General features: G+C 41.7%; 2 protein-coding genes across 7 annotated transcripts in view; one reads left to right on the forward strand and one right to left on the reverse strand.

The window, feature by feature from the left end:
• Positions 1-4541, reverse strand: part of LOC112227373 (laminin subunit alpha-3-like) — a 106603-nt gene extending 102062 nt beyond the window's left edge. For 3 of the 4 annotated variants that reach the window (XM_042307667.1, XM_042307666.1, XM_042307665.1), the window contains exons 1-2: positions 4044-4541; positions 1446-1598 (exon numbers count right to left, since the gene is read on the reverse strand). In XM_042307667.1, coding sequence (XP_042163601.1) covers positions 1446-1598; positions 4044-4307 — 417 coding nt within the window. In that variant the 5' untranslated portion in view covers positions 4308-4541. The remainder of the gene's footprint in view (positions 1-1445; positions 1599-4043) is intronic. The other variant, XM_042307669.1, reaches the window with a different exon arrangement.
• A 3577-nt stretch (positions 4542-8118) lies between these two features.
• LOC112226858 (vacuolar protein sorting-associated protein 4B) lies at positions 8119-20673 on the forward strand. 3 transcript variants are annotated; one of them, XM_024391478.2, is made up of 13 exons: positions 8119-8283; positions 9410-9521; positions 12833-12933; positions 14484-14595; positions 14976-15126; positions 15231-15289; positions 16226-16345; positions 16610-16766; positions 16988-17136; positions 17248-17329; positions 17622-17841; positions 18553-18693; positions 18841-20673. In XM_024391478.2, exons 1-13 carry the CDS (start codon positions 8263-8265, stop codon positions 18940-18942), a joined length of 1527 nt encoding a protein of 508 aa, XP_024247246.1. In that variant the 5' UTR covers positions 8119-8262; the 3' UTR covers positions 18943-20673. The 3 variants fall into 3 exon arrangements, with proteins under 3 accessions (XP_024247246.1, XP_024247247.1, XP_024247248.1); XM_024391479.2 differs by lacking the exons at positions 8119-8283; positions 9410-9521; positions 12833-12933 and adding an exon at positions 13266-13490; XM_024391480.2 differs by lacking the exons at positions 8119-8283; positions 9410-9521; positions 12833-12933 and adding an exon at positions 13523-13811.
• Positions 20674-22751: the final 2078 nt, after the last annotated feature.

Below are 22751 nucleotides of genomic sequence, written 5' to 3' on the forward strand. Positions count from 1 at the left end.
GTCATGTTAATCCACAAAGGAAATCGGTTAACTTTTATAGCACAGAAAAGTTATCATTCAATGTTCCACAAAAGTGGGAATCAGCCCTTGGCGGATTGGTGCTGCTTCAAACGTGCACTTTACAGAACCGTCGGAAATGGCCACTTCAAAAACCACCCGGCTTCCCTTTGAACCGGATCCGATTTAACATGAACAATGATGGTGCCATTATCTAATATATCCACTGGGAGAGCTGGAGATAAGACTGGCAGAGAGAGGGAGGGAGGCACCTGTATTATTAGTCTTAGAAGAGACCACAAAAACCATTCAACTGGATTCAGCCCTTACAAATTTCAGTGACCGCATCATCTGTCCGTTGCATTAACAGAATCTACAAAGGCTTTGGACTGTTTCTATTGGGGAAGATGAATCAGAGAAATTCCTCCCAAGCATGAAAGAAACCTGAGTAGGAGTAGGCATAGATTGTGTTAAGGGGAAAGGGTGTGACCAAGCATGTGGCAAGTTAGTCTGACATAAACCTGACCTCCACATTAAATTATTTTGACAAATGCTTTGTTATGACTGTAAAATCATCAAAGGGTTGTAGGAACCAACACTATGACAGACATCTGTGCTGAAAGCACACGGAAGTGTGGTTGACTGAATTATTTCAGAGGCAATGACAACATCCTTCCTTATCTACACACACCTCTGATAAGAAGACATGGCCTACACAAGATTGCATACACAGAGGGTTAATAACATTGTACTACTTTACCAAACTTAATCATTCTATGGGATACAGTATTTCCCTTGTATCGTGGACTGATAGACTGCATTAAGTTTGTTTTTCAGTTTCGCTGTGTTTCTCTACATCTAGAAGGTAGGATCATCGTGTGCAGAGCATAATAGGGAACATGGTGTGGTCCTCACTTTTAGAAAGATTTACTTTCTATGGATCTCCACTAGATGCCGACCCCTGATCCGCAGACCAAACCTGTTTCTCAATCACAAAGGGTCCAGCTCTGAACCCTCTTCACCCACTCCACCCAGACCTGCAACCCCCCAGATATTTAACATCCCTCTGATCCCTAATCCCTGGACAGAATCCCACCCTCTTTCCCCTCACTGTGGATAATTGAGCATATTGTGCAATTTCATGGGCCGTGAGCCAAACTCCCGCAGCAGCCCCCACTGCAGCCACGGGTCATAATAGATGCATATCCCCCAGCCACAGGGGCATGATCTGAGGCTGATTCCTGGCACGCAGCCAGATGTGGGACATCACTCACATGACTAGCGCTGCCTGTCTGTCTCAGACAAGGAAAACTTAAAGGCTTGGCTATATTCACCCTGTGACATCCCACTGTTTTATTTCATACTCTCAACAACAGCCACCGTGAAGGTACAGCACTTGGCTGAGTAGGATGGAATCAATGAAAGCCTTCCAGGTTTGGATCACTCACCTGTCCCAGGTCCAAAGTGACGTTCACCTCGTTGTACATAGGCCCCCTGGAGAGAGGCGGGCTCTGCCACCAGCGCTCAGTGCCATCGATGGCGTTACTCACCGGGTGGGCCTTGTTTGGCTCGTTGGAGTTGCATCTGTCACAATACTGTCCCTGCAGGGTAAGGGCCAATGAAATGGTGTTACTCTGAGCCCAAAACACATATAACCACATATAAATAAAGTCCCACCAACACAAAGCCATACATTCAGTGCATAGTAAACTCGTATTCAAGAAAATGAATAAGCCACAGTCACACATTTGCAGACCGTGCAAGTAATCACATGCATCAAGAAGGCGGCACCGGAAAAGATGGCTGACGTTTTACCTGCTCCTAACCTATTGTGTTTTTATAGTTTTTTTTGCGTTGTTTGTAATTTTTTTTTTTTTGACATCTTGTACATAATGTTGCTGCTACCGTCTCTTATGACCAAAAATAACTTCTGGACATCAGAACAACGATTACTCACCACAAACTGGCAGCTTTTTTTTCCCTTAAATGAGACAAAAGGAACACCTATGTGAGAATGCTGTTTATTGACTACAGCTTAGCGTTCAACACCATAGTGCCCACAGAGCTCATCAATAAGCTAAGGACCCTGGGACTAAACACCTCCCTCTGCAACTGGATCCTGGACTTCCAGACGGGACGCCCCAGGTGGTAAGGGTAGCTAACAACACATCCGCCACACTGATCCTCAACACAGGGGCCCCTCAGGGGTGCGTTCTCAGTCCCCTCCTGTACTCCCTGTTCACTCATGACTGCACGGCCAGGCACGACTCCAACACCATCATTAAGCTTGCCGATGACACAACAGTGGTAGGCCTGATCAACGACAAGACAGCCTATAGGAAGGAGGTCAGAGACCTGGCCGTGTGGTGCCAGGACAACAACCTCTCCCTCAACGTGATCAAGACAAAGGAGATGATTGTGGACTACAGGATAAGGAGGACCGAGCATGCCTCCATTCTCATCGATGGGGCTGTAGTGGAGCAGGTTGAAAGCTTCAAGTTCCTTGGTGTCCACACCACCAACAAACTAACATGGTCCAAGCACACCAAGACAGCCGTGAAGAGGGCACAACAAAACCTATTCCCCCTCAGGAGACTGATTTGGCATAGGTCCTCAGATCCTTAAAAGGTTCAACAGCTGCACCATCGAGAGCATCCTGACTGGTTGCATCACTGCCTGGTACGGCAACTGTTCGGCCTCCAACCGCAAGGCACTGCAGAGGGTAGTGTGTATGGCCCAGTACATCACTGGGGCAAAGCTTCCTGCCATCCAGGACCTCTATACCAGGCGGTGTCAGAGGAAGGCCCTAAAAATTATCAAAGACTCCAACCACCCTAGTCAAACTGTTCTCTCTGCTACCGCACTGCAAGCGGTACCGGAGCGCCAAGTCTAGGTCCAAGAGGCATCTAAACAGCTTCTACCCCCAAGCCATAAGACTCCTGAACATCTAATCAAATGGCTACCCAGGCTATTTACATTGCCCCCCCTTCCCCTTCTCTTACGCTGCTCTCTGTTATTATCTATGCATAGTCACTTTAATAACTCTACCTACATACTACCTCAATTACCTTAACTAACTGGTGCCCCCACACATCGACTCTGTACCGGTACCCCCCTGTATATAGTCTTACTATTGTTACTTTACTACTGCTATTTAACTACTTGTTACTTTTATTTCATATTATTATTAATATTTTTTAAACTGCATTGTTGGTTAGAAGCTTGTAAATAAGCATTTCACTGTAAAGTCTATACCTGTTGTATTCGGAGCATGTGAATAAGAAAATTTGATTTGATTTGAATTGTAGCAACAATGGTAATAGCGATATCTGGAAATACTGCAACAGTAAACAATTTCCAGATACACATTAATAATAGCAAGCAATATATAGGCCTATTGGGGCCCTTCTTTGTGTACTTTTTAAAACCTCTTCGTGTTCCAAAGGTATTGAAACTCCTGAAGGGGCAAGTCTACTGTTGAGAGGGCATTCTCATTGGAGAGCTCAGGAGTTAAACACAATGGTGAAAACTATTTCTGGCAGGTGGACAACTTGGTCAGAGCAGGCAGAATTGCCACTGTTCCCCATGGGGGCTATAGTGACTCATTCTGGAACCTGGCTGCAAAAGCAAGGAAGCATGGAGGACCACTCAACTGTTATACCAGTTTAACTGTAAATATGGTATTTCACGTGGGAATATATAGATGTATGTATGGGACGAAGAAAAATCACAAGAAAATCACTTGCTTGCAAGGAAACAACTTCCTTACTTTGATTGAATAATACAAATACGATTTATTCTGTGCTATGGGTTGTGTTTCTGTTGGTATCTGTCCATGTTATGTCTTCAGAACAATGCTATTAAGACGTGCACATTAATAGGCTACATGTGTCTTTTACGCATGCACTCATGCCAGCCAACCTCTTGCGTAGCTAAAACAAACATTTAAACTGTAAACATTATTATTAAAGGCAGAAAGGTGGTGATCAAAACGTTTAAAAATGAAACAACAAATAATGAAACCGAAAATGTCGTTCACTCATTACCTGTATCGTTTGACTATGAAGTCCAAAGGTAGGTCCTCCGACAAGTTTACAGTACAAATCAGATCTCGGTCTCCCCGCTTCATCTTCACCGCAAGTTGCGGTGGCGGATATCCGTGACCCCTCCGCGAGGTTGAAGTACGGGGGGCTCAAACTAAACCCGGTTATTTCGTTAAAAGACACCTGCGCGTAAACGTCCCGCCAAAATAAGAGCATCGAAGTAAATAATAAAGCAACAAGGTGAGCTCTCTTCACCCCCCTCGCCATGTTCCTTCCACCTCTATAATCTCTGTAGATGCTCAAATAGAATTGCAACTCGCAGTTCAAGTTATCTAGATCCCATGGAATAATACGCTATCTCCACGCATAAAACAATCCAGTCCCCTTGAGCCTGCCGCGGTTCAAGTGTGCTGATGTAAAAGTTTCACTTGTGTCTCTGCTGCTGCTGTTGCCTCTGTCTATGTGCTTCCCCTCTACATGTTCCCTCGTGAAATAAGCACTTGCTCCGGTTTCTCCCTAATCAAACTCTGCCACCCGGGGCCGTATCAAGTGTCAATACAGTCATTGGGTGTCACCAGTGAGTTATAGCCTAGTCCTTACTTGATTTGGGGCCAAGGTCTCTCTATAAATTATCCCGTATTAAATCACGTTCAAGCCAAAGTAGAAAAAGTATCAGTAACGCAAGTAAATATTTCACTAGACATTTTTTTGAGACAAAGTTTTGACACCAGCTCACAGATATTTTTTTGTGTGCAATTATTTCAAAATACAGCGGTCATTAACCGATCATTGTGATTCCTGAATCATGGCCAACCTTCAACTGACTACTGATTTGTTTCACAATAAAATGTGAGATTGTATAGTCTAATTATAGTGGCCTAATGCAAAACAGTTATATGACAGTTGCAGGGAACCACTGAGTCTTGATTTGATTTGCGTCAAATAAAATAGACTGCATGAACAATTGTTGACAGAGAGAAAAACTGGAATGTAATAACTGGCAATGTTAAAAAAAAACATCCATCAATCCCATCTAAAAACAGACTGCCGTACTGAGACACACCCAACCCAGATTCATCCAGAGACACACTCCCTTCTCCTGCATACCTTTGCCATTTCCAGTGCCAGGTTTAGTGAATATGTGCAGGGTCTGAACATAGTGGATTATCAACAGATTATATCCTCTACCGAATTAGTCAAATTACAAATGTGGCTTATCTATTCAATTGGGCAACAGAAATAATGTGCTATTTAGATAATATGTCCTATCTGCTCCCACCTTTGTGGACTATTCTTTGCAAGTACAATATTCACTAACTGTATTACCCAGACTACAAGACAGGCAGTAGTCTACCCATCGTTATCACAAACCACTGGTCCTAGAGCGACACCTTGTGGAGATCTACATCAATCTACATCAAGAGTCTCACAAGAGGGGGATTTACAGCACTCCCAAGCACAAAACACACAGCACTGCTGCAGTGTCACATCCCTGACATCCCAGGGCAACAGGAGCTTCTATATCATGTTCTAGATCAGGACACTCGCTGTGTTTAATCCTGTTGCTGTTGATGACCTCACACCGGTAGATCTGGTAAAATAAAAAATGATATTATGTACTTACTACCAGTGGTGGTAAAAGTACCAAATTGTAATACTTGAGTAAAAGTAAAGATACCTTAATAGAAAATGACTCAAGTAAAAGTCACCCAGTAAAATAGTACTCGAGTAAGTCTGAAAGTATTTGGTTGTTAATATACTTACGAATCAAAAGCCTTCAATTCCTACTTTATTGACTCTGTCAGGGTACTGACACAGAACCCCTCCACTCATTTCTTGGGATCAGTGCTAGTGAATGACGCTCAACCTGTCTTCATCATAAGGGAGGTTTCTGAGTCAAAGGTGAACTTGGTGATTAACTCACTGAAGAACTCTAAAGCCAAAGATGTGTTTGGGCTGGACTCTACCGTTCTTATAAACTACAAAGAGTCACTCATTGGCCCCATTACTAAGGTCACCAACACATCTATTGGTCTCGGGGTGTTTCCAAGGGTATGGAAGTCGGCCATAATAACGGCCATCTTTAAATCAGGCGACCCTGCTGACGTGAGTAACTACAGACCCATTAGTATACTACCTGTGGTGTCAAAGGTTGTTGAAAAGTGTGTAGCAGAACAGCTGATTGCCCACCTCAACAACAGCCCCTTCACATTACACTCCATGCAGTTTGGCTTCAGAGCGAAACACTCCACAGAAACGGCCAACTGCTTTCTTCTGGAAAATATGAAGTCCAAGATGGACAAAGGGGGTGCTGTTGGGGCTGTGTTTCTGGACCTAAGGAAGGCTTTTGATACTGTTAACCATGAGATTCTCATCACAAAATTGTCCAAGTTCATCTTTTCTTGCTGTACAACATTAAAACCTATTCAGTCTGTCTACAATCAAGCTCTCAAAGTGCTTGATAGGAAGCCCAATAGCCATCATCACTGTTACATCCTCAGAAAGCATGAGCTCCTGAGTTGGGAAAATCTTGTGCAATACCCCGACGCATGTCTTGTATTCAAGATCCTAAATGGCCTGGCTCCCCCTCCACTCAGTATTTTTGTTAAACAGAAAACCCACACATATGGCAGCAGATCTACAAGGTCTGCCATGAGAGGTGACTGTATAGTTCCCTTAAGGAAAAGCACTGTGAGTAAATCCGTTTTCTCTGTGAGAGCTTCCCATGTCTGGAATACACTGCCATCAGACACACATAACTGCACCACATACCACACTTTCACAAAATGCATGAAGACATGGCTAAAGGTCAATCAGATTTGTGAACATAATCCCTAGCTGTGTAATGCCGCTTTCCATGTTGTCTGTAGCTTGTGAGGTGTGGAAACACTTTGTTGCTTTTATGAATTTTGTCTTGCTGCTTTTTGTTCTATGTTGCTCTGTCTGTATGCTACGTCTTGCTTGTCCTATGTTGCTCTGTCTGTATGCTATGTCTTGCTTGTCCTATGTTGCTCTGCGTGTGCTCACTGCTCAATGATGGTCTATATTGTAATTGTTTTTAATAACCTGCCCAGGGACTGCGACTGAAAATAAGCTGGCTGGCTAAAACAGACACTTTCACTGAAACGTTGATTAATGTGCACTATCCCTATAAAAAAATGTAAAACTCAAACTCAAAAGTAATTTTAATTGCTAAAATATACTTAAGTATCAAAAGTAAAAGTATAAATCATTTATAAATCCTTATATTAAGCAAACCAGACAGCACCATTTTCTTGATTTTTTACATTTAGGGATAGCCAGGGGCACTCCAACATTCAGACATAATTTACAAACGAAGCATGTGTGTTTAGTGAGTCCGCCAGATCAGAAGCAGTAGGGATGACCAGGGATAAGTGCATGAATTGGACCATTTTCCTGTCCTGCTAAGCATTCAAATGAAACAAGTACTTTTGGGTGTCAGGGAAAATGTACGGATTAAAAAGTGCATTATTTTCTTTAGGAATGTAGTGAAGTAAAAGTAAAAGTTGTCAAAAATATAAATAGTTAAGTAAAGTACAGATACAACCAAAAAACTACTTAAGTAGTACTTGAAAGTATTTTTACTTAAGTACTTTACACCACTGCTCACTACATTCCTTTACCCTGGCACTTTATTTGGATTTGATGTAGACTTTTTTCTCTGTTTTATCCCCTCTAGGGGAGTTTTAAACTTCCTCTTTGCATGACACTTCCTCTTTGAGGCGGCAGGGTTGCCTAGTGGTTAGAGCGTTGGACTAGTCCCCGAGCTGACAAGGTACAAATCTGTCGTTCTGCCCCTGAACAGGCAGTTAACCCACTGTTCCTAGGCCGTCATTGAAAATAAGAATTTGTTCTTAACTGACTTGCCTCGTTAAATAAAGGAGAGAAAAAAATGAAGGACAGATACGGGTGAAGGTTAATAATGTTAGCCTATTATCCTACTGTGAATTTTTTCCTGGGCTGTTGACTATACTTGCATAACAAGTTTGTCATTATGACTCACAGGCAGGCGGGTCTCAGTCTCAGCCCTCAGCATTGTTGTCATTCTTTTCAACAGGAAAGTCTCTCAGACGCATGTGTGCTGTGACGAGCCTGTGAGATAAGCAACAAGTTAATGGCTCTGTGGGTAAACGAAGCAGAAAAATCAAGGGTCTCAGACTGTGTTGTTTCTCAGTAGCAACTGACTGCCTGAAAACTTCCAATGGAGCCAACAAATATACAGGTAAAGTGACTGACTATTAATGTAAATAGCACTTTATCTTGGTAGACACATCTATGCTTTCCTGTAAATGAGTAATGTATGTTTATGGGCCTATGAGTTTGATTCCACTTGTCAGAGTGAGACTGTCAAGCCGTCTTGGGGCTAGTGTCATCATAGAACTGTAGTCAAGCGTGTGTTTCTTGTATTAGTGCTGTGTTGTCACTTTTGAGAAGCTGATCAACTTGTTTACTTACATTCAAACAAACTAAAATAGTACAGTATGTTATAAAGAGAAGGTCTATTGTGATTTTGTACTGTACGTGCAATCGCTACACTACAGCTATTGGTTTCATTAACAAACATGAGCGCCCACATTTGAGATATATCTGCTGGACAACAGCTTGTTCCAGAGCCAAATAAAGCCATTGTGAGCCACTTAAAATAGTGTTTCACTTTAACACAGCTAAGATAAATTCAGTAGTGGCTTGTGATGCTGATGCTCCATCTCCATGTATTCCATGATCTAATCAGAGCATAAGAATGCAATGAGTCTGTCTTGTCAGGTAGCCTAAAGGTTAAGAACATTGGGCGAATAACTGCAAGGTCACTAGATTGAATACCCAAGCCAACTAGGTGAAACATCTGTTGATGTGCCCTTGGGCAAGGCACTTAACCAAACTTGCTCTGGATAAGAGCATCTGCTAAATGACAAACATGTCTCACTCAAATGAAGCAATGAATGTAGACATAATAGGAGACTATGTGATGAACAGTGACAGTGAATGATGCTGTGACTGAGTAGCAGCAGTGCCCAACTCCTCCTACTTTCTTCTGCCACACTCCTCCCTCTCTCCTACACTTTTCTTTTTTTGTAGCCCAACTCATCCCTCTCTCTCCCACTCCTTTCTGCCCAACTCATCCCTCTCTCTCCTACACTTTTCTGCACAACTCATCCCTCTCTCTCCCACTCCTTTCTGCCCAAATCATCCCTCTCCCACTCCTTTCTGCCCAACTCATCCCTCTTTCTCCTACAATTTTCTGCCCAACTCATCCCTCTCTCTCCTACACTTTTCTGCCCAACTCATCCCTCTCTCTCTCTCTTCCACTCCTTTCTGCCCAACTCATCCCTCCCACACTCTCATTTCAGAAAGCTATAGCTGTAGCACAGAAAGCCTCCCAGGAGGACCAGGCTGGGAACTACACAGAAGCTATCAAATCTTACCAACACACTGTCAAGTACTTCCTGCACATTGTAAAACGTATGTAACCATCACTCCTGAAGAAATGGACCAAATGTCATACGGACAGGACATGCAATTCAGTAGCCGCAGAATTGTAATGGGATCTGATGCTACAAACCCGTTACAGCATGGCTAGTGTAAAGTTCAGCAAGGAATCTTTCAACTAACCTGTTCTTGGCAATACTTTCTTAATTCTCGATTTGGAAGAATAGTATTTTATAAATGTCCATATCCAGTTGCATGTGGTTCTCAAAAAAACAGAGAAAAATCGGAAAGATATTAAATACACGTTTTGTATTGCAAAACGTTACACTAGCCAAGATGTGAGGGGTATGGAGCATCACATACGGTAATTTGGGGCAACTAGACCCCCTTTAGCAAAATGTCTAACTGCTGACACAAAAAAAAAATCTTAGTTTGGTTAAAATGTGGCATGTGGATGTTGGCCATGAAGGACGGGGCAAACAAACTATGAAGGAATATAAATGGCTACAGTTGACACATTTCTTTTTATTTAATAAATAAATCAAAGGGGCATCCAGCTATCGGGAAGGAGGCAAGATCAGGTGGGAACATTCTAGCCAATGATCTTTTGTAGAAAAATATATCAATACACCCGTAACAACCTAAGCATTATAAAACGTATATTCAATCAAATAAGCCTCACCTATCAAATTAGCAATTCACTTTCACCTTGACCAAATTCAACACTCTCTCATTGCTCCCCAAACAAAAACACTTCACTTGGTCTGCTTAACTCTATAACGCTTAATCTGCGTGAACAGATTGTGGGCGGAGTCGAACCTCTCACTTTGCCTCTTCCTCTCTGTTGTTAGTCAGTGTCCCACCTGGGAGAGCCGTGAGGCTGCTGGTTTGTTTGGTGGCCATGAGGCTTTTCAATTGATTTCGAATCTTTAGTTCGAGCATGCTTTTTTGTAGTTTCCTTTATTATATATTTATTTTGGATCGAATACTAATCTGCTTGGACTGGCTGACCATGGAAGTCATGACTGTGTTGGCCCTGGACTAGTCTGATTAATCAGGCTGTAATACACACAATTCATTTGTATATACAGCCTGAAACTAATGGCTGAAAATCATGTAAATGTTGCTTTGCAAGCCAGAATGTTGAATAAAATTACATTTAAACGTACTTTACCGGTTGTCTGTGGGGTTTGTACTTCAGCTGCTCAACATTTTTGACAAAATTAGGATAAACAATACTTTTCTGTGGATATTTTATCTCAAATTTCAAGCAGATGAAGGACAAACCGCACAGACAACTGGTAGAGTATGTTTAAATGTAATTGTATTCAACATTCTGGCTTTTAATGTTGCGGTCTCCTTGGGTGACAGGTAGCCTAGCGGTTAAAAGCGTTGGGCCAGTAACTGAAAGGTTGCTGGTTTGAATCCTTGAGTTGACTAGGTGAAAAATCTGTCAATGTGCCCTTGAGCAAGACACTTAACCCTAATTGTTCTTGTAAGTTGCTCTGGATAAGAGTGTCTGCTAAATTACTAAAATGTCATGTACATTCATTGCATACGCTTACTTTTCACCTTTATTTTCTAATCAGGTTACAGGCCATGTAGCTTGACCTAAAAGGCTCTGATTGGTCAATCCGATCGCTGCTGTGGCCGTACAGCACATTTACTACGATGTGGCCTCCGCATAAGTCAGAGCATTCATCCTTCACGGAGCAGAGCTGTTGTCAAGAAAGGTAGTTTGTGTTTATACAAGGACCTCCCGCCCCCACCTACTGTCAACCAATCATGTCAATGCGAAGCGATACCGAGCCCTCCGCGAAGATACAACATTTGAGCGGCACACGGCGATGCGGTACAGAGCTCCAATTAGCCTCCCGAGGCACTGCAATACCCACTGTACGGAGCCTCCTGATTGCTTTGGTGGAGCAAGCAGAAATGGGCTTTAAGACCCCAAGGCATGACAAGTGCAGCAAAATCAGTAGGCTAGTTATTGGTTTCGTAACACTTTATTAAAAACGGATTAAAATTTCTCTCTAAGCAATTTGATTATTTATCTTTAGGCTCCCCTAATATATATCTATAAAGTTTATAGATCTAACTTCATTGGATTATGCATAACGTTTTCTTATTTATGAAATATTAGATCAATTTACCTCAATCATTTTGTTGGAGTGATTTTATTAGACAGATTACATTTTTAGCTGAGCAAGAGTAGTGGTAGGCACGAAACGTGGCGATGCTTTCAAATTATGTAGGCAACGCCACGCACATTTACGTGGCAAAGGCAGGCATGTGTACATGCATGTGAGGCATTCATGTAACCGAAGCCTGCAAGAGTTTACATGGTTTCAAATCAAATCAAATCGTATGTACCAGGTGATAGAAATGTAAACGGCAAAACCAACACTAAAATAAAAGAAGTCGGGTAAACAATACGTTCTTGTGGGTGTCTTTTGTCTCAAATTTCATGCTGCTGAAGGACCGACCGCACAGACAACCGGTATAAGTTCAAATTTTATTTTATTCAACATTCTCACAATGTTGCATTGCTATGTTTCGGACTGTACAAGCAGAGGTGTAGGCTACATAACCAATGAATTGGTTGAAACCTCCTTTACAAGCTAAAGACTATACAAACATCTAGAAGCAGACTATCATTACATCACATAATATTAACAGGCCTTTCTCAAGCAGACCGGTAGGTGCATTTTCAACACGAGAGACAGGCTCATAGCCATGGGAAGTAGGGTTGCTGAGGGTCCTGCAGCACCCCTTGATAAATCTAAATAAAATATTTTAAAATGATAATACATTAACAAAATGACAGAAGACTGGGGAAAAAAGAGGTACACACATCTCAAGCATCCGCGGGTGGGCACGCAAGGACCTGTAGGAGCAGAGCTCGAGAAGGGCCAACAGGAAGTCAACAAAGTATCCAAATTAATTTTACAAACTGAAGAAAATAATTTAGCTGGAGATTCAAAAATAACTGGAGACGTTGCTAGCCATAAGGGGAGTATTTAGCAGTAGTAGCCTGCACAGAGAGGAAGGATGGATATTGGCATGTCAGTGATTACCATGTGATGTGCAGCCTACCCAAACTCCTTGCTCTGGGAGAAGGTTGCAATTCGGATCGTTCCTGCACGTAGGTATTCCAGCATCTGCAGGAACCCCTCTTTATACTTATATTGGTCCATTTTTAAGCAAGGATTGCAGTATCAGCCTGAAGTATGTAGCGAACAAAGAGCAGTGGAAGAATTCCGTTTGAGTCATCAGGCAAGCCGAAACTATGGTCTCTACAATAACCTGTGTCACCATCAACAACTTAAAACTCCTCTCCTCAGGTGAACCACAGGGTAAAGAGGGCAACCAGAAGATCAGGGAAAAGTGTAAATTGTACCTGGACAGAGTGGAAGAACTACAGGAGTATATCGAAAATAAAGAGGTAATTAGACAGTGGAACATTCTATAAACAATTTATGCTAAAATGTCGGTCATTAACGTTGTCCAATGCATATATTCAATTATATTACGAATTCCATGGTCCGATGTAAATGCCAGTGTAGGCCTAAACCAATGTCAGTCTAATTGGATTGCCAGTTTTCCATTAATCGTCCTGGCAACTCTATGGAGGTAAGGATATAGCTAATAGGAGATGTGCACTCTGCATATCCTTCACATGTCAACATGATCCTAACCCTACACATTTGACATTTCATCCCTCTACAATATTGTATTGCCACCCAGAGATGGGTGCGTCTATGAATGACGCGGACATTTCCCGGTCACGTGAGAATTCTAAGAGAATCAACTCCGTGTCTGATAACGCGGAAGTGTATTATTTTGTATTTATTAATGTATAGTTATTCAAAGATCTAATAAAAGGCTTGGATATCGTCTTTGACGGTCTGCAATTTAAGTATTAACAAATAAAGGGCCTGTTCGTTGCATTTTTTTTATTTTTTTACAAGTAATCATATGGCTGCCAACAACAATTTACAGGTAAATTGGGAAAGCTAACGTCGGCTAGCTACAGTAGCTAGTAGTTAGCAAAAGGGCAAACCACCCAGTTAGCATGGCACTAGTTAGCGAACGTTTGCGAGCTAACTATTATTTGTAGATCTACTGTGATAATTTTTTTCTAAGTGTCGTTAGCTAACTGATTGTTATCTATCTGGCTACGGTAATACGCTAACTTGTTAGCTCGGACGCTAGCTGGCGGAATTGGTTTTTTTTTGTTGCTTCGAGGTCGCCAACTTGAAAGGACAGCAGTTAATGTTGACAGTAGTCACTATCAAGTTATTTTAAGCCTGATTGAAGATGGTTAGTTAACATCAGCTTGCTTTGATAACTTGCTTTGATGGCTGTCTCGTCTTGGCCTTGTTGCAAAGTTGACCGGTTCATTTTTAGTTCTAAATGTGCTCCCCTCCGCAACAAGGCCCAGACGAGACAATCCGAAATTTGAATAGCAACCAAGTACCTTGATAATGTTATTAACTAACTACCATTAGCTATCTGTCTAATCACAAAGCTAGTGTCGTGAGCTGATTGTTGATATAGCTAACGTTAGCTAAGCTTACTGTCTGAATATGTTAATTAACTAGTTAATTGGATTAGCCTATTTGATTTAGTCATGTCTTCCATGTCAGTCAAACATTTTGTAGGAAGTGAAATTGCAACATACTCTGTCTTACAGGTGGTCGGTCACATTTTGAGCTATGCATGTTCCATGTAGCACTTAATGGAACATGTACATACAGAACTGTAGCTCTACATAAAGCCTTGCATATGGGGCCATGTTTTTGATATATAGGAACAGTTACTGTACTTGCTTCTAGTTACTGTAATTAGAACTACGTGCTTGTGTTATGCCATTGCATCGAAGAGTTATTTCATTGTGATTGACCAGATCAAACTTATCTTGCAGCGAATCCTTTCAATTTGTTTTTACTGTTGTCTTTGTTTTTTCATAATGTTCTCATCCCTGTTTTTCAGAAAGCCATAGATCTGGCCAGCAAGGCGGCCCAGGAGGATAAAGCTCAGAATTACGACGAGGCCCTGCGTTTATACCAACAAGCTGTTCAGTACTTCTTACACGTAGTGAAATGTATGCTTTAAGACAACGGGATATTTGCATAATGCTCTTTTCTCTTTTAGGGTTGTAATAGTCTCTGGATTGTTCAGTCCATTGGTTTGTGTGGAGTTGTTTATCACCACCTCTGTCTTATATAGGCTAATGGGGACATTTTAGAATCTCACTACAGTAGTGACCTGTCAAAGGTATCTGGGCAACTATTGGAACCTATCAGATGAATCTGTCCAGTGTCTACTTCTACTTATCAGCAGAATGCATCATTTTTTTCCATTTCACAGAATGTCATCGTCGAGGGGAGTTTACTGTAATTGTGATTTATTCATACATTTTCTAAATAAAAACAGATTCTTCATATGGTATTTAATAGAATTCGTCCATTTCTCTCCTGTCAGATGAATCCCAGGGCGATAAAGCCAAACAGAGCATCAGGGCCAAGTGTGCCGAGTACCTGGACAGAGCAGAGAAGCTCAAAGAATACCTAAAGAAGAAAGAGAAGGCTCCACCTGCCAAGCCTGTGAAGGAGTCCCAAGCCGATGACAAAGGGTGTGTGCAGGAGCAGGCTTTGTTATGTGTGAGAAGGGTTTAGCCTGTTATACAGAGTGATTTGGAATGTGATGAGTCAACCTATTTGGATTATTATTGTACAGGAATGAGAGCGATGAAGGAGACAACCCAGAAAAAAAGAAGTTTCAGAACCAACTTTCAGGTTAGTTATCACTTACAAAGTGAAACTACCACAGTATGTGTCACAACACTGACATACTATAGAATTGTGACAAAGGTTATTTGGCTCATTTCTACTTTACTTTCAGTTTTTACATATCCTGTTGAGATGTCTAACTCGTTTACATTGGCTTGTGAAAGTATTCAACCCCCTTAGCATTTTCTCTTTTTTTTGCCATACAACCTGGAATTCAAATGTGTTTTTGGGGGGGGGTTGTATAATTTGATTTATACAACATGCCTACCACTTTGAAGATGCAAAATATTTTCTGTGAAACTAGACAAAAAAAAAAAAACTGAACTTGAGTGTGCATAACTATTCACCCCCCTCCATTTCTTTATAATGGCTTTAATGGTGCTCTGTGGGATGTTCAAAGTTTCAGATATTGTTTTATAACCCAACCCTGAGCCGTACTTCTTCACAACTTCGTCCCTGACCTGTTTGGAGAGGTCCTTGGTCTTCATGGTGCCGCTTAGTGGTGTAGACACTGGGTCCTTTCAGAACAGGTGTAGCTATACACTGAGATCATGTGACACTTAAATAAAGTCCACCGGTGTGCAATCTAACTAATTATGTGACTTCTGTAGGTAATTGGTTGCACCAGATCTTATTTAGGGGCTTCATAGCAAAGGGGGTGAATACATATGCAGGCACCACTTCTGTTTTTTAGAAATGTTTTGAAACAAGTAATTTTTTTCATTTCACTTCACCTATTTTGTGTATTTCCATTACATGAAATCCACATAAAAATAAATTCAAATGACATGTTGTAATGCCACAAAAATAGGAAAAATGCCAAAGGGGGTGAATACTTTTGCAAGGCACTGTATTTTTAGATTTTCACATGAAGGTGACTGATTATTTTCCTTCACTGTAAAATGATTTGTATGTTCCCATCATACTGGATGTGTTTTTCAGGGGCTATCGTTATGGAAAAGCCAAACATCAAGTGGAATGATGTTGCCGGATTAGAGGGAGCCAAAGAGGCCCTGAAGGAAGCTGTTATTTTGCCAATCAAATTCCCACATCTTTTCACAGGTAACGTAGTGTTACTGCCTCAGATCGCCACATCGCCATTTATGAGGAAAGAACCATTTTGAATGTATGAAAAACATGCTGAAACCTCCACTGTTGGAACATTTGATCAGCCTTAGGAATATACTGAAAATAAATGAATCCATTCAGTCTTGTATAGTATACAGTCAATTGGTTATTATCCTTCATTCATTTGTTAATGAAAAGCTTAGTCTATTTCTGCCCCAATGTTATTCACGACCTCTCCCAACAACCTCTGTCTGTCAGGCAAAAGAACGCCGTGGAGGGGGATCCTACTCTTCGGTCCTCCTGGAACAGGAAAGTCCTACCTGGCTAAAGCTGTGGCCACAGAGGCCAACAACTCCACCTTCTTTTCCATCTCCTCATCTGACCTGGTATCCAAGTGGTTGGGAGAGAGTGAAAAGTGAGATTTTACTCTTCATCCAGGGAAACATGGGGATTAATTGTGGAGAGACGTAAAGTCCAATGCTGCTGTTTTAATCTGTTTGTTATTTAGACCTAATATTAAGCCTAGTCCTGGACTAAATAGCTAATTTAATAGAGATTATTTTAGTCCAGTATTAGGTTTAATCGGTGTCCCGGATACTGCTCACCTTGATGTTGATGCTCCTTTCTCCTCTCCAGGTTGGTAAAGAACTTGTTCACCCTTGCACGGGAGCACAAGCCCTCCATCATCTTCATAGATGAGATAGACTCGCTGTGCGGCTCCAGGAGTGAGAATGAGAGTGAGGCAGCTCGCCGCATCAAGACAGAGTTCCTGGTTCAGATGCAGGGTGAGAGAGCCAGAAAACAATATGTATCTGGATATTATAGTAGACTGTATTGGTGTTTTGCTCATATTAAGTGAAAATGGTTGTAAATTGTTAATGATCATTTTTCCACAGGGGTTGGGAATGACAACGATGGTGTACTGGTGCTCGGGGCCACCAACATCCCTTGGACGTTGGATTCTGCTATCAGAAGACGGTAATGTCACATTCTTACACTGGCTTAGCCTACCATCTCAACAGTGTACACAAATAACTTGTCCTTTATGATTCTTGACTGTGACACCAAAGCCATAAAAATGTATGATCACTTTTACCACTCAGCTTGAACGTGATTGGTGATACCGTGAACACACTGGACTGAAGCTAGGAAACTCAGCAGCACTGCTTCTTCGCTTTTTGTTGCTGCTCAGACCTACCCTGTAGATGTATTCTTCTTCCTGTAGAGTAGGTGTGATACATTCAGTACAACTCATCCTTAATTATCTCAGGTTTGAGAAGAGGATCTACATCCCCCTGCCCGAGGAACACGCCCGCACCTTCATGTTCAAGCTCCACCTGGGCGCCACACCCACCAGCCTCAACGACTCTGACTTTGTCACCCTGGGAAAGAAGACAGACGGGTACTCAGGGGCTGACGTCAGCGTCATCGTCAGAGACGCGCTTATGCAACCAGTCAGAAAAGTTCAGTCAGCCACTCACTTCAAGCGGGTACGTCTCCATAATGACAACCATTGAATAACGTTGTATATTTATTTTTCAGTGATAATCCCTATATCAAATGTTATTTGTCACATGCTTCGTAACCAAACCGGTGTAGACTAACAGGGAAATTCTTACTTACGGGCCCTTCCCAACAACACGGTGAGGAAAAAAATATAAATCATAGAAAAATAATACCACAAGGAATGAATACACAATGAGTAACAATAACATGGCTATATACACCGGGTACCAGTACCGAGTCCATGTGCAGGGGTACGAGGTGATTGAGGTAGGGATAGATCATAAACAGTAGCAGCAGCATATGTGCTGAGTGAAAAGAGGGTCCATGCATATAGTCGGGTAGCTATTGGTTAACTATTAAGCAGTGTTATGGCCTGGGGTTAGAAGCTGCTCAGGGTCCTGTTGGTTCCAGACTTGATGCATCAGTACCGCATGCCGTGCAGTAGCAGAGAGAACAGTCAGACTTGGGTGGCTGGAGTCTTTGACGCTTTTTAGGGCCTCTGACACTGCCTGGTATAGAGGTCCTGGATGGCAGGGAGCTCTGCCCCAGTGCCGTACGCACTACCCTCTGTAGTGCCTTGCAGTGGGATGCCAAGCATTTGCCATACCAAGTGGTGACGCAGCCACTCAAGATGCTCTCAATGGTGCAGCTGTTGAGTTTAATTTGTAACACTGCAAATTACATTGTTATTGAAGGTACGAGGGCCATCGAGAGACAACCCCGACATCGTGGTAGATGACCTTTTGACCCCATGCTCTCCAGGAGACCCGAATGGCATTGAGATGACATGGATGGAAGTCCCTGGGGAAAAGCTATGTGAGCCAGTTGTTTGTATGGTGAGTGTAAAAAATAATTAAGTTATTAATAATACTTTATTAATATTATTCAGTTATCCGTTTCCCCGCCTCAATTGTAATCTGTTTCTGGGAAAACAAGACTGTTGAATAACCTTTTGATCATGTCTCTCTTTTTATTCTTTGCAGTCTGATATGCTAAGATCCCTGACCAGCACAAAGCCAACAGTCAATGATCAGGATTTGGACAAACTGAGAAAATTCACAGAGGACTTTGGACAGGAGGGCTAAATTGGGTCATTTTAGCCAAACCAAAGCAAATATTATTGATTGTCAAGTGTTCCTTCTCTCCTCTGTCTTTTTCCCACTCTCCCCCTCAGGCTCTGTTGGCTTATCACATGACTGCTCTACTAATAGAAATATAATTACTAGAACGGACCTCTCCATTTAAGTAATCTATTTCTTTGGCTCGACTGAGCTTGGTCCATTGGCCACAAGGGGTTAAACAAAGACGGGTATTTTCTTAGATGCTCCCCATGTCCAAAGGATTATGGATCTCTTCACATGTCTGAGGTAGACTTGATTGGTGAATGGAAAGCTACATGGCAAGTAGGAACATTGGTGCAGCACCTTGGGCTGAATCCTAATATGTAAACAATGCTCAACTCGAGCATTTGCATACATCATGCTTTGAAGTCAATGGGAGTTTGATCTGGAAGTCGCCGATACAAGCATGTTAACCAAATTAGAATGCTTCTCTTTGTATAGAGTGCTTATTTAACTTGCCCAATAAATATCTGAGCTAATTTTCCAATTACCCATCCAATTTCCTTCAATCAAATTGACCTTCACTTTTCAGTGTGAGCACCCATATATTCCACTTTTTGTACAGGATATTATTGGTGGAATTTATGACAGTCTCAAGATGATGAGAATTACATGGGTTTGGATACTTGAAGCACAGCAAATGTACAGGTGTATGATCTTAATTTGATCACTGTTGCTGCAGGAAATGCAAACTTCTGGTGTATTCAAGGTTTAAAAATACTTCTCAAGTTTGTAATTTCCACTTTAAAATGTCAGACTTGATTTGCCCTAAGGAAAAATGTATCAACACCTGTTGTTGCAGGATTATTTTCCTGCTCTGAAGAACTGGTCATATTAAGATCCTGCATCTGTATGTCATTCTACATACAGACATTTGTGGGGCTACGGTTAGAATAATTTACACACTCTGGATGGAAGTTGCTTTGGGACATATTTTATATGTACATTTGGTTTTTCCCCTCCAGAAGAAAGGCTACTCTGTTCATTGTCATTATGATTCAAACTGTCAGGATCATCAACGTTACTGGACCAGAAAAACCTTTATAATATAGTCACGGATTCAATACTTTTTTTTCCCCCCCCTGACCATCCACACACTCTACATGTAACCCTTTTGCTGATCTTCCTAACAAGAACTAGAAAGAGATGATGCCGTAGTGAGATCCAGTCAAACTGTCAAACAGTGTTGAAGAAACAACGCGACTGATATTTTGTGGGCAGCCTGAAATGTACATTTTAGGCACAAAAGAACACCCTCATGGCATCATGTCCTTTTTTGTTATTGCATTGGAATGCAGTTACAAGCAGGTACTTGCTTACTACCTTTTAAGATGTGGCCATTTTAAGTGGCAATGCACACCATGTGCCTTCTAAACAAGTAGCAAGATCATATACATTGTTTTTTTGTTCATTTTTTATTTTTATTTGGAAGTTGATATCCAGTAAGACACAGCTATATTGTGTATTTTGTCATTGATGCTATGAAATATATATTTGCACATTTCATGTAAACTGGCTTTTAGAGGTTGTATATCTCTGCTCTTAGTGTTGGCATTCTTAAGAATTTCAAGGTGTTGGGTATCACTTTACTGTAAAACATGTCTGGTAGAGAATGATACAGTATATCAGCGAGTGGAAAAGTCATCAGAATTCCTCTGCTGTGCATATGTAAATAAAAGTCACATTAAGATTTGAGATATTTGTAAAGTATTGTCTCAAGTTCCAGGTTGAGGATTCAAAGGAATCTTCACGAATGTCAATCTCTCACTTGACAACAATGAGGAGGATATAGCCATTCTTATTGTCAGGTCATGTAGGTATAATAAGTGTGCCAGTAGCGGTGCATGGGAAAAGTCAGTGGGGAAGCCAAGCCAGAAAAAAAAGCCATATTACAACCTATGTTTTGTGATAATTGAGTTGTATGCTCTATAACCTGTTACTTCATATGCCTTGACACAGTGATATACAGGGTATTCAGACACCTTCACTTTTTCCACAGGGTAGCCTAGTGGTTAGAGCGTTGGACTAGTAACCGGAAGGTTGCAAGTTCAAATCCCCAAGCTGACAATGTACAAATCTGTCGTTCTGCCCCTGAACAGGCTTATAACACACTGTTCCTAGGCCGTCATTGAAAATAAGAATTTGTTCTTAACTGACTTGCCTAGTAAAATAAAGGTTAAATAAATAAATAAATTACGGTTTGATTCTAAAATGGATTTTAAAAATGTTCCTCGTCAATCAAAACAATACCCCATTATTGACAAAGCTAAAACTGGTGTCTCAGGTACATAAAGGGTGTGGTTTCCCGTGCTCTTTGAAATAAAAGCTGTCCGGTGAGAGCGGCGCCCACACAGACAGTTTTTCCTCGGAGAAGCAACCTAGCTGACTCACGGGATTTAGGAAAGAAATTAGGCGACATTATTTTCAGTTTAGGAAAGAAACCAAACTATTTTTTTGTTTTTTTTCCGAGACACCCGAGGACAGCCACAGAGTTCCCTGGCGCGGAGAAAGTAAAATCTAAAACCTGCGAGGACCGAGGGACACCGGAGGAATCATTCCAAGCAACACGGTGAGCTTAAAGCTGCAGTCGGCAGTAGAAACAATATCCACACGTTATCGCCGCCCTGTTTATATTGTTCAAGAACCTAACAATCATTCATAAGTCCAAAAATGGATGTAGCAACCGCTGATTTCCCCTTTAAAGTAAAGTATAGGCCATATAGTTGTCATATGAATGTGTTTGAATCATATAAATGGGGTCGTACCAAATGACCTCTTCTATTTTGTTATTTTATTATCGCATAGTCCTGCAACTTATGAGGATTCTGTGTTATGCACTATAGCCCGTTACCATATATGTGATTGAATATTATCTGCTGTTGGCTTGTGTGGATGTATCTGTTATGCAACATAGCTGACTTGAGATGTGGTTAACAGTTTCTGGGCCATGGGCCTTTCTCATGATGGAAAAATACAGAATAACATGAAGACAGGAACAGTGCAATGAGTTGGGGAGGCACATTCAGAACGTAGTGTTGCGAGAACAAACTGTCTTTTGTTAGATAACAGGAGCCAGGTGCCTGATAACTGTATATTCTACACAATTTACAACGACTGACCGCTGGAGCACCCCAGGGATGGTACCACGCCCAGTCTCTACTCTGGCAGGCCGGCAGGCAGGCACAGGGGGAGGTAGAGAGGGAACTACCTGTCATCAGAGTATATTATAATATCTTTGTCAGGAACAAGTCAGAAATTTCAGCAAATTTCAAATCATTGGGGGGTAGGCACAGGGGGATAGGCACAGGGGGGGCACAGGGGGAGGCAGGCAGGCAGGCACAGGGGGGGGAGAGGGGGGAGGTAGAGAGGCAGACCAACAGAAATTTCAGCAAATTTCAAATCATTGTTGGCTGACTGCAGATAGGCACGGGGGGGACACACTGCTCACTTGAACACAGTGGATCTACTACCATCTTGATATCTTAACTCTGGAAAGACTCCACCACTAGAATCCACCGAGAAAAGGCCATTACAATATCCTACTGGTCCTCAGCTACCTCCATTATAACATCCAAAATGTCATCCTTAGTTTGATTTGATTAGGCACAATACATGCTGGGATTTCTGGCTGGTCTATTAGCAGGGGTATTTCTTTACGTTGTGGTTGTCTATTCGTATGTATGCTGTCAGTTATATTATTAGAAAAATCCTACCCTGCCCCCCTTCCTCCTGAGAAGTGATCAGCAGTCATACCACACTCTGAGCCCACCCGC

The sequence above is a fragment of the Oncorhynchus tshawytscha genome, linkage group LG28 (genome assembly GCF_018296145.1).
Source record: "Oncorhynchus tshawytscha isolate Ot180627B linkage group LG28, Otsh_v2.0, whole genome shotgun sequence".
Lineage (NCBI taxonomy): Eukaryota > Metazoa > Chordata > Actinopteri > Salmoniformes > Salmonidae > Oncorhynchus > Oncorhynchus tshawytscha.